This window comes from Lolium perenne, chromosome 3 (assembly GCF_019359855.2).
Source record: "Lolium perenne isolate Kyuss_39 chromosome 3, Kyuss_2.0, whole genome shotgun sequence".
NCBI classification, from domain to species: domain Eukaryota; kingdom Viridiplantae; phylum Streptophyta; class Magnoliopsida; order Poales; family Poaceae; genus Lolium; species Lolium perenne.
The window spans coordinates 319,678,497-319,690,364 of record NC_067246.2 but is presented as its reverse complement, the minus strand read 5'-3'; the positions used below and the strand labels follow the sequence as shown (position 1 = coordinate 319,690,364).

The 11,868-nt window shown below is 45.7% G+C and overlaps 1 protein-coding gene and 1 long non-coding RNA gene across 9 annotated transcripts; both read left to right on the top strand.

The window, feature by feature from the left end:
• Positions 1 to 798: 798 nt before the first annotated feature.
• Positions 799 to 1,580, top strand: LOC127340352 (chitinase CLP-like). The gene has a single exon (XM_071827012.1). The coding sequence runs from the start codon at positions 840 to 842 to the stop codon at positions 1,377 to 1,379; it is 540 nt and encodes a 179-aa protein (XP_071683113.1). The 5' UTR covers positions 799 to 839; the 3' UTR covers positions 1,380 to 1,580.
• Positions 1,581 to 3,052: 1,472 nt separating this feature from the next.
• On the top strand, positions 3,053 to 11,648 carry LOC127345627 (uncharacterized). Of its 8 annotated transcripts, none has more exons than XR_011756246.1 (7): positions 3,053 to 3,080; positions 3,176 to 3,882; positions 4,430 to 4,771; positions 6,478 to 6,621; positions 6,734 to 6,816; positions 9,797 to 10,224; positions 11,594 to 11,648. It is a non-coding gene; the product is annotated as an uncharacterized lncRNA (long non-coding RNA). The 8 variants fall into 8 exon arrangements; XR_011756245.1 differs by lacking the exon at positions 11,594 to 11,648 and adding an exon at positions 11,198 to 11,332; XR_011756244.1 differs by lacking the exons at positions 9,797 to 10,224; positions 11,594 to 11,648 and adding an exon at positions 9,335 to 9,387 and having other exon boundaries at positions 3,176 to 3,303; positions 3,626 to 3,882.
• The last annotated feature ends 220 nt before the right edge of the window (positions 11,649 to 11,868 follow it).

Here is an 11,868-nt window from a genome sequence, read left to right as displayed (position 1 = left end):
CGCTTGATTGAAGGATTTCAAAAGGACATGGAAGGAGGATGGATATGACAGGTAGGCCCGCATTGTAAGTGACACAGTGACACTAGAAAGTTATCGTGATCGGGATTGCTGCCTTTTGGTGCACCAAACAGATCCAGGGTTCAAAATTGACCGGGATTCAAGAGTTTCAGTGTGCTGATTTTAGGAATTGGAAGTTTAGGGTTTGATCCCTCCTCTGGAGTACCGTCGAATAGGCAACGACAGATATGCGCCTTGATCACCACCAGCCCGGTTGATTGAAGGATTTCAAAAAAAAAAAGACAAGGGAGGAGGATGGATTTGACAGGTAGGCTCGCATTGTATGTGAGACTAGAAAGTTATTCCGGTCGGGATTGCTGCTTTTCAGGTGCATCAAACAGATACAGGGTTCAAAATTGACCGGAATTCAATAGTTTCAGTGTGCTGATTTTAGGAATTGGAAGTTTAGGGTTTGATTTATCTTTCATCTATACGTTGTTTCGAACTTTTTCCAGTGTAGAAGCACATCACTGACAGCTCAGCCATGCATGTTACCGTTACTTCATGGCTCATCAAGTTAATGTTACCATGTGGCATGTGATCGATCACCAGAGGAGCCATAATTATTCAGTAGCGCCGGCCTGGGCTTGAACGAGAATCCCGGCACGCTGATCGGGTCTCCTCTCCCAGTGAAAACTTAAAAAAGAGCAAGCCGGCCATCCAATATCAGCCTCCAGCAAACATTATCTCGCGTATATAACTACCAGTAGCAATGTCACTGTCACCCCGATCGTACGTACGCTAGCCAATTTATCGATCAGAGCGGCAGTGGCCGGTCGAGAATGTCGAAACCTAGACGTCTCCTCCTCGCCGCTGCTGTCTCGACGCTCTGCGTACTGGCGTCGACGGTGGCCGGCGACGGTGGGAAGCCGCTGGTCACGGCCATCACCAAGGACGCGGCCACCTTCCTCTACAGCGCCCCCGTCATAAGGAACGGGCAGCCGGGCCACCACCTCGTCCTCGACCTCTCCGGCCCCATCATCTGGTCCACCTGCGCGGCTGACCACCGCACGCTGGAGTGCAACAGCGTCGCCTGCATGCGCGCGCATCGCTTCCACCCGCCTGGCTGCCGGCACACCGGCTACGGCAAGCCCGACGACGACAACCCCTACCGCTGCAAGTGCACGGCGCACCCGCACAACCCCGTCTGCGGCGCCACCGTCTCGGGGGACGTGACGCGCACGGCGCTCTCCGCCAACGCCACCGATGGCAGGAACCCGCTGCGCCCGGTGTCATTCGTCGCCGTCACGTCCTGCGCGCCGGACTCCCTCCTCGCGAGGTGCCGTCCAGCTGCACCTGCTGGCTTGCGCCCCGTCGCCTGAAGGCTCTTCTTCTGCAGTATCATGTGACTAGTGAGTAGGGACCTCTTTCTGCGCTAAAGCCAGCCCAAGTTCATTTCGACCCAATTCCATTCAGCACACGAGCGGCAGGCAACTCGTGACCGGACCCGGGAAGAGCGACGAGAATGCCGCAGCAGTTGAGGCGAAGCGGCTCCGCGTGGTGCCAGCCTGTTTCCAGCGAAGCAAAGGGACGTGCCGGTGGGCGTTGGCTCAATTTTCTCGTCCTTGTCTCGCGCGCGTATACCGTCGCCTCGATTGCATCGGTCGATCATGCATGCCTCCACGGGCGAACCAAGGAATTAACAAGGACGAAAAAAGTCGATCAAGCCGGAACCAATCAAGCACGTACGTACTCGTATTACTTACTCGATCCATTCCGGCCGCGTCTACCTTCTTGTACGCACCTACGCTTGATGATCGATAGATCAGGCTGCCATTAAGGAATACGATGCCACTCACGCGTGTTGTACTACTCCATCCGCCAAGATTTATGAATTTGTCATGATTTATTCCTGGACCTGCAGCCGCGCGCGAGAAAATGTCGGGGCAGGTGTGTTCATGTCGGGGCAGTGGAAATATTGGGATAGCATCAGGTATATGGGTGGGTAGATTGTGATGCTGCGAGGACTTTGTTTAGTGAGATTTTCTGCATGAATTTTTTACTTGTGTCGCTGGAGTTCCTCGAGCATATGGTGTTGTGAGTCTTAAAATGGCATAGATCAGTTGTCAACTTATCTCAAATGCTGCTGCTACTCAGCTGGGCTGACTTACTGCAATGGATATGTCGAGGAGAAGGAGCTAGAGTGAATCTAAATTGTACAAATGGTCTGTTGAGAAGGAAACGAGTACTAGTTTTGTTCGTCCTAGCACATCACTTGGTTTGTTTGGGTGGTGTCAATCTTGGTTCCTATTTATATTGGAATAGTCTCCATTGTACTAAACCAGCCTGGTGCGGTCTAAATCTCTTCTCTGTTTCTGATTATTAGGGCTAGTGCTTGTCCTTTACCATTTTCCAAGAGTCAATTTTTCCTTAAAACTTGATTGTCCAGTGCTTCTTCAACTCCAAGCGCTTGTCTTTATATGTTTAGTGGGTAGGATATACTTGTATTTATACTTAGCGGGGCTACATCAATTCCGTATCACAGTTCATGGGGATAAAAAACACCTTTCACCTCTTACCATCTGCTCAGTACACTCAAACCTTGGTTTTACAAGCTCAACATTTTCACTTGTAATATTATTGCGTATGACTGATGGAGTTAAAATCCTGTCAAATGTCGTATTCTTTTAGGTTTGCATGCCAGTTTTGACGAGGATGTTGACTCCTGGACTGTTCTCATGACAAATGTATGTAAAAAGATTATCAATTATTTTTCATGTTTTCCGGCATCACTGTTCTTTAATGTGTTACCCTAAAATTTTAGCCAATTTTTTCTTTATTATCCAGGCACCATGTTGACATCAGATGGTTACATTTTGTTCACTCTATGAGGAATTATGTCTGAAGTTCTTTGAGCACAAACCTTACGATGGAAGAGCTGCTATGGGATTTGGCATGCTCATTGGCATCTCAATTGGGCTCCTCAATCTGAGTCTAGGTTTCAGTTATGTTGGTTTCCCCAAGCCCCATCTCTGACGCTGCTCGATAGCACTGCCGACATCTCTCAAGCAGCAGTGTACGTGGTATGTGCTTAACACTCCCAACTTAATTTAGCTTGATCATGTCGTTCTTCTTGCCTAACATAATTTAATGGTTGAGCATGTGATTGGTTCCCCAGGTGATGCAGTATCATTCCTTGGACCTGAATGTTGAACATCTGTTCATGTACAATCTTGCTAATGACATCAATATACACTTGCTAAAGATAACACGTAGTACCTGTCCTCAAGAATTGATAAATTAGAGGTAATGCTGGTCTTGTTTACTTCTTGCGGAAGGTTGTCATCATCTCTCCGAGTTTGATTCTTTGTCACAAGATCTGTTGATAATTGTTTGTCGGGTCAACAAGCTAGCAACTAGTATGTTACATCCATGGATTGCGGGCGGGGTTGCATATTCATGGATTTTACAGCGAGGTTGCATGAGATAGTTGTAGTAGTAGTATTAAAAATCAGGGCTAGAAGTTAGTACATCTGGTCGGTTAGTACTGTACTGGACACATAATGAATGTTGTCAGTATGTGATCGTTTATCCATCTTGTGGTAATGTTCAATCAGTTCAAATGCAGAAATTATACAAGTATGCATTGTAAGAGATAAGCAGGCACAAATGGAGCGACTAACTGCAAGGCGTTGCAAAGAAATAGGAGGCGAGATGAAGAGGAAGGGGGCTCCTTTTCCGCACCTCTAATTCGGGCAGGAATGATGACTCAATTGGTTGGTGCTGCTGCAGTGAAGGTGGCTCTAGTATTGTGCCCTCTGACCGTCGTTGGCAACCACAACGCTGCTGATGTGGCTGCCCTGCTGTTCAGCAGTGGACGAGCAGGTATGAACAATTTTCCGCACTCTCCTCTAATTTAGAGTCACACACTAGCTAATTTTGATTTTTAGTTGATACTAGATGCTTTAGCATATTTTGCTCTATTGGATTAGTTTTGCTGAAAAATATTTCATCTCTTTGGAAGGGGGATTTGTACTTGTGCACCCACATATTGATGTGTATCCCATGCAACTGTTTTGTTTCAGATTGGTTGAGATTGGTTGCATAGTAGTTCGACTAGCCTAATAATGTGATACTTGTTAATTTAGGAACATATACTGATTTGTAGTATTGTTTTTTTTTGCTTGAAAGATCTACATGTCAAGCTTATACTTTTCATGTAAATCAAATTGCTATGTGTAACTCAAATGCTTATGTGTAAATCAAATTTCTTAGGTATTCATCTCATGTTGATGCTTGCGTATATTTAAGCCTACAAACATACTGCACTTTGTAACCATGGTCAGACTGTCATGCTTATACTTTTCATAAACACATCTGTATCATTTATTTTATTGTACTAAGCTGTACAGAATGCCAATTTTTGCTGCAGTGATCCATTGGTTGTGCTAGAACGCACGTGTTTCTGCCCTCGCCGATATCACAGATGTCGATCCTAGATAGTTCGCGCCGCAGCGTGGCTCCCGCCAGCGATGGCGTCTGACTGCGACCCGTGGCCCGTAGGCGGGGCTTGCCGCGTCACAAGGATGGTGGTGGGGAGGAATGGAGGACGAGCTTGTGGATGCTTGCCCTAGATGCTGATGCTGGAAGTCGAGCCGGAGCTTCTGTAAGGGTGACAATTCCCCCTAGCATCTACTGCTGACCACTTTGCTCCTGCCTCCGTCCACATTCCTGAGTGCTGCCGAGGACCACCAATTTGAGTTGTTGTTGCCAGGTAGGTCTCTCTTCTCCAGATATTCTTTCTAAATACTGTATCTTTTCTCCATCAATCTCTGAAATTGATATGCTACATTCTTCATAAGCAAACTCATATTTGGGTGCATAGATAAACTCTCCTCTTTTTTTCTTTGATCTCCAATTGTAGTTCAACAATGAATTTTTTCAAAGATTCCAGCTCATTATTTTTCACAATTGAATATGTTCTTCAAGTTGGACATAACCCTTCTGATCAAATGAAAAAAACATGCTCATCAATATTCTTTCTGAGATCATTGCAGTCATTTACACAATCAGATACAGCATGGCATGCAACCAGCAAGATGATGCAAAATCCGACTTCCATCAAGATCATCCACTACGAATTCCAGCGTAGAGTTGGAAATAAAAGCTTTTTGTGAAGCCCAAATTAAAACCAATTGATTAGTGATCTCAAAGCAATAAGACCCGAACTCTAATATAACTCATTAGCACCAACAATTTTTATTGTTTGAGCATAGGGCACATCATCGTCATCTGAGTTCCATCCTTTATAGAAATATCATATTTAAACAAACCCATTGATCGCTTATGGTGAATGAGATGCTTTACTTTCTTTTCTTGTTTACTTAATTGTGGGACAAGTTGAATGTGCTTGTATGCATGGGAGATATTGTAGCTTTAGTTCTTTATTGATCTAAAGTAGTAATATCCATAGTCTTCCTACTGTTACGAACTCTAGGTATGTTTTTTCCATCTGTTTGAATGGAGGGGCTACATTTACAATTTTCAGTGCCAAGCAAAATCTTGGAATGTTGTTAGTCTGAAAGTATCAGAATGGAGTTGTGTACAAACCATGCTGTTTCTGTTGGAGGTTTCATTGCCTTCTATTTCAGATTTCACCATGCACTTATTATCAGCTGGTGTAACATTAGATGTTATTGTTTTTCTCCTAATAAAATAATTTGTAATTCAGATATCATCTTCGGACCCCCACTTCAATCACTTTATAATTTATAATTTGTAGCACTTTTTAAACAGTGTGGCTCTTAGATGGTTCTGGATTGCCTTGTCATATTATTTCCTTGTTTGGTGTATTTTGTTTTAGTCTATAATAGGATGTTATTGTTCTTTATGTATGGAAACATGAAGCCCGAGATCTTCTAAGGCGTGTGGATTAGCTCTATGATCAAATATCTAGATTATTGCAAAGCAGTGATACCCCTTGGCTTCTCATGCTATCGATGCTTTGATTCATATACCCGTTAGAGGTGCTTCAAAGGTTCCCAAGCTCGCTAATTTCTTCAAAATTAATGTATTCAAACAATCAAGATCATGATGACACCACTGATTCTTAACATGTGTAATTGACACCACTAATTTGTAGTAAGCGTATGATTGTTTTTTTCTCCCCTGGTTTCTAGTCTGCATTGTTGATTCTTCATGGACCACTAATCATGACTAGCTGTGACTGATCTACATGTGAGTACTCTGGTGACTTGAATTGAGTGTACTCCTTAAATAGTATTGGTTTGCGCTCGCTGTTTTATTAGACCGTGAGTGTGATTTCTTGCAACTCCAAGATGCCATATAAAGAACCTTGCGTACGACTAGTGACTTGTTGCACTTTACAAACTAGTGTATTATGACAGCAATTTAACTTTACCCAAAAGAAATTCCAGATGAACCACTATGTGTACTAAGCTTCTTCTTTTCTGGCTATAGGAGATGGCTGAAAATGCATTCAGTTTTCAAAAATTATACCCCTGAACTTTTTGATGCTATACCTGAAAGGCTGAACTCATTGAGCGATCCCAAACTGATGGCGACCACATCGCAGCTCTTGACGGCATCGACCTGAATTGCTTGGTAGATCTTTATTTTTACTGCGTGTTTTATGTTCAGTACTAGGTTGGTGCATTTAATGATAAGTAATGATTTATATGCCTGGTCTGGAGTTGATTTTGAATTCATCTTGTAGGAGAAGCATGAGGCTGTGGTTGAACAGAGCACAAGATGGAGGAGAAAATCACGGCACTATCCACTTCCTTATTGTCTCTGAAGGTATTGACCAATGCACCAGTTGCATGGTTAATATCTGAGCTCTGTGATAGTTTATCATTGTGTAATTACTCCAGATTACATGCCCTGAATACATGCTAGCGTAATTGAAGGACCAAGTCTGACTATTTATTTTCACACACATTCATATATTTTTTATTTATACTTTTGTGTCATAAATGTACGGCTTGTCTGGGCAACCACTAGTCTCTTTTCTGCTAGTCTTCCTGACAGCCTAAAACAATTGTTTTCGTTTTTGTTTCTTTTCGAGAAAAGTCTTTGTGTTTATTTCGTTGAAAAGGGAGAGAGTTTGTTGTTACACACCTCCTAAGAGGCGAAAGAGCCAAACAGAAGATACAATTCAGTGGATGTCCCAGGCCTGTGGTAGAAGGACATGCATGCCTGGCGCTCCAGCTCTTTCCCATAGGACAGCTTCTTCCTTGATGTTCGTGATGATGTTGTTATGGAGGGTTGAGCTCCACCATTGTGGTGCTTCTAAATCAGCTAAGGGTCAGTAGTGTGATGTAGGCGAGTCATTTGCGCAGGTTTTTGGGTGTTGCATGTTTGGTGTGGCACCACCATCCCTTGAGTGTGTCGTCCCGCTCCGGTGGCCTGCAGATTGCCCGCTGCTAGGAGAGGACATCGAACCAGACCTGACAAGAGAAGAAGCATTCCGTCATCAGGTGTTGGATTGTTTTCCATCAACTTGTCACAAAGCAGGTAACAAGGGTGGTGTTGAAGTTCCCGATGTTTCATGCGGGCTCAGTCCAGCAGCGATCGAGGTTGGCTAACTAGTAGAAAAACTTGACGTGTTGTGTGGCCTAGGTTTCCATATGAGGCGCCATGTGTTGTTGTAGGTAGAACCCTGGAACGTGACCTTGTAGAACGGGTAAGTGCCATTGCTGCTCCACTTCCAAACCATTGTGTCGGCTTGATTGTGGCCTTGTTGTATTCATAGAAAATGTCTACCGTTTGCTTCTCTGGGACAATGCTATAAATATCCAATTTCTTGATATACCCTATATTTTAACAAATTTAGCAGTTGGTTTTTCTGTAGCTAAGATATCCGTAGTAGAAAAAAACTTGATTTTACACATGTACAGGATCAATTATAGTTGAAGGGCCTAAGCGGCTATTTATTTTCACACAAATCATATATTTGTATCCGGTACTTATGCTTACAGTTGGAATTGCTATCTTTTCTAGAAGAGCGAAACTGTATTTACACCGGAGACAGATCTCTATTCCTCTTTTCACCCTTCTCGCCCCCGCGCGGCGAGCAGGGGCGAACCCTAGCCGCCGCGCCTCCCAGCCCGGTTCTTTCCCCTCCTCTCTGCGCCGCCGCCGCGCTGGCCGCCGGGCGTTGCTGTGCGGCGGTGCCGGCGGCGGCGGGCGGCCTTTCCCCGCGAGCGCGGAGCCCTGGCGCGGCGCAGGGCGGCCCGTGGCGGTGCACCTCGGCCTTTGGCGGACTGATGCGGCGGCGTGAGATCCGCGTGTCGGGTGGAAGGAGGCGCAGCGGCGCCGTCGTTGGCGGCGGAGCGGCGGTCGGGAGGGGTGGTGGCGGCGTCCGTTCGGCCAAGATCTGGGCCCCTTTCGGGCCCGATCTGGGCTTGGCGGGCCGTAGGCCCCTGGTCCGACCTTGCGGTTCCCTGGTGGCGGAAGAGGCTCGTCGGCGGTGGCAGGGTGGTGGCGACGCCACGGCCGGACTGCTGCAACTTGGCGGCGAGGACTTCACGGGCCTGGTTGGGTTCGGCCGGGCCAGGAGGGGCCTGGTTTGTCCTTGCTGCTTCGTCCGGTCGGCTGCCGTGAAGACCGCAGGTGGTGGTCGTCCGGTGGAGGTTGTTCCCTCCCGCCGGTAGTGGTGTGCTACCCCGGGCCCTGCTGTCTCCCTCTTCTTCCTCTAGGCCTTGCGCCGGTGTCCACGGCGAGACAGCGATGAGGACTTCAAGACCGTGGGGGCGTGTGTTGGTGGGCGGTAGGTTGGGGGGAGCTCATCGAATCGTCCAGGATGGTGGATTTGGGGTTGGGAGAAATCCATGTCGGCTCATCCGACTCTGACGCGGTGGCGCCCGAGGGTGCCGCCTTGCCTTCTTGGAGGGCGTCGGATGTACCCCCTTTCCATTTCCTTCCGTGTACCGGGGGAAACCCCAGGAGTTCTCCGGACAGCAGCGGCGTCGTCGTCGCTCTCCTTGTTGAAGGTGCTGTTTTGGTATGCGGCGGTTCGAGGTGCTAGGAGTGTGGTGGGAATCCTCCGGAGGACGCAGCGGTTGCGGGGTCGTCATCGTTCTTGTCGAGCTACCGGTGTCGGCATTTGTTTCCTTTTCTCTTTCTCTTCCGTTTCTTTTGGGCCTGGTTGTGCTGCGGTCCCAGCATGCTTGTATCGTGTGGTTGCTATATTAATATAGCGGGGCGAAAGCCTATTTCGAGGAGGAAACTGTATTTACACCAAGATGTATATTGAAGCAACATGCTCGTTAGTATGTTTCTTCCTGGTTTTCTAACTTGTGTCAAAAACTTCCAGCATGCCGTCAGAAATGGTACCTTGTATCGATGTCTGGAAAGCATGCATTCTAAGACTAGTCACAATGGGAGTATCATAGGTAGTATCATGCATGCCATGTTGGCAAAAATCTGATGTGGCACACCATTTAATAAGGTGAGAGATGAGAGTAGTATCATAATATATATGATACCGTATCATAGCACGTAAAACTAGAAAACTTAATGGCAAACACATCTTGTACACATATTTGCATTGAGATTCTACAAAACATTAAATACAATGATACTATGATATTATCTTATGATACTATGCACTGTGGGGGTAGTATCATAAACTAGTATCATGTGCATGATACTAGTGTATGATACTTCCCATTGTGACTAGTCTAAAGGGTAAGCAGAAATATCTATTTAGCTATGTTTAATGCAGTGGGGCCATTTTTTTTTCTCTTTCTCATGAAGCTTCTATTTTTTCATTCAGATATGTACATGGAGTTTCAAACCCGAGAACTTCCTTCTCAGTCAACCTGGCCCAGGAACAATGGTGTCGTGGCTGGCTTGCTCGCTGGGCCATGCCTGCCTGCATCAGTAGCATGATGCAGGCGCTCTATCAAGCTCGCCAAATATCGTGCGCGCTGCTAAGGTAAAGTGCTACACGCTGGTGAGGGGGTGTCGGCCATCAGTATGCAGCAGCAATGCGAGCCACGGAAGCTGTTGTCCGCCACTCGCTGCAAGGAGCGCCATGAAATGGTAGAGAGAGCACAAAAGCGGCTATCGTAGGGAGTGCGCTCCTTCACCGTGCAATCCGTGAGGCCACTCCACCGTAGCAGGCCCGCGAAGCGCCCTGGCTTCATGCTGTTATTCTTGTCGGAGGTGCTCGCTAGGAAAACGTCACTCCCGCCGCAGCTGGTGAGACACCTCTTGTCTTCTATCTCTGCCACCTATCTTGTACAGAGCGCTACCCTGAGTATAATTTTTCTATCTTGCCCCGTTTATACGGATATATCCTCGAAGCTTCCCTTTGTAGGTTCATCAGTCATTTACTGTGTGATTGCAATAACTTAGTGCAGATTGGTCCAACCAGAAACTTACACATTTTTTTGAATCCAAGGTTGAATAGTAGTTTGAGCTAACCAAAAGAGCCTCTCGTTTTGAGAACTCCTCTAATTTGAGCACATTGGATGCATCAAAATTTCTATTTGTACTGATCATATCATCTCAACCTTTGTTAGAACCATCCATGGATGTGCTTACAAGCTTAAGTCTTATGGTAGTATTTTTTTGCATTAGTTTGTTGCTGCCTTGAATGACACTTGGTTTCTGTCGTATCTGAAACATGATTGCAATTTTTGTTTTTGTCTTATGATCAGATGTTCGAACCTAACCTGAGAGAAGAACTTGGTTGTAGGCTTGTACTCCCTCCTTGTACAAAATTTGAGTCAATTAAAAAGGACCGGAGGGAGTAGCATTTAGTTCTTGTGGAACCTACGAAAAACAAGTACTAAAGTTCTGTTACTACACATATACACTTTCAGGACATGATTTCTACTATCTACAATAAACTATGTGTGCTCAATTATGTCTATTTGTTTTCATTAGTGTGATCTATTATGAACTGATAATTATATGATTATAATTAGTTCAAAGCGTCCCGTTGTCAAGCTGCTTGCCCCAAAGGCCACCACCACGACCTTGCCGCCCCTGTTCAGGAGTCTAACAGTACATCCTTGTCTGCGCTCCAATCGACTTGATTACTTTCTAAATTATGTTGTGCTTGTTGCATCGTTTGTATATGCCTGTGTGGTTGCTCTTACTCCTTGTATTGCCCACCAAGAACTGTTGCAAGTGGTGGCAAATTAATTCGAGTACGCTTTTCTTGTAGGATCATATCAAGAGGCTAAAAACGGTAACAGTGGCCTTCTCACTCTTTGATGAAATAGTAGATATGTATGCTAGTATGGCGGTAGTTATGTGCCTGATAAGATCTTGGAAATGCAATGGAGTGAATATTTGGTAAGACCATCCAAAGGAAGTTTGAACCCAGGGCCAGGTAGCCTTCGAATTATCTCTCCTATGCATGATGTAACTTGCAATCCTTGTGTTGAAAGTGTCCTTAGCATCTATCAATCGTTTCTTAAGAATGTGCTCTACTGTGATATTAAAGGTTATTACATAGTGCTATATTGTTTTGATGGTTCTGAGAGTTTATCATATACCAGATTCCTTATATTGGCTTGGTTGTGTATTGATTGAATTTTGCTGTGACACCTCTTATCAGTAGTTGGGAGGGACCATGCCAGCAATGTCGCATGATGATGGAGACCTCTACCCCAAGACACAAGAGCAAGAATAAGGAGCTCACGGTGCTAGGTTTAAAAAAGGAGCTCACCGTGCTTCCCGACACACCAAGGTATCATGACCAATAACAACAGGATAAAGTTGGCTTGCTAAATGGAAAACCGTCCCGGCCCCCGTGATGCCACTTCTGCTGCCTTGCTCATCCCAGGTTTCTTGCTCTTGTTTTGTCGTTGTCTTTGATATGAGGCTGCTGGT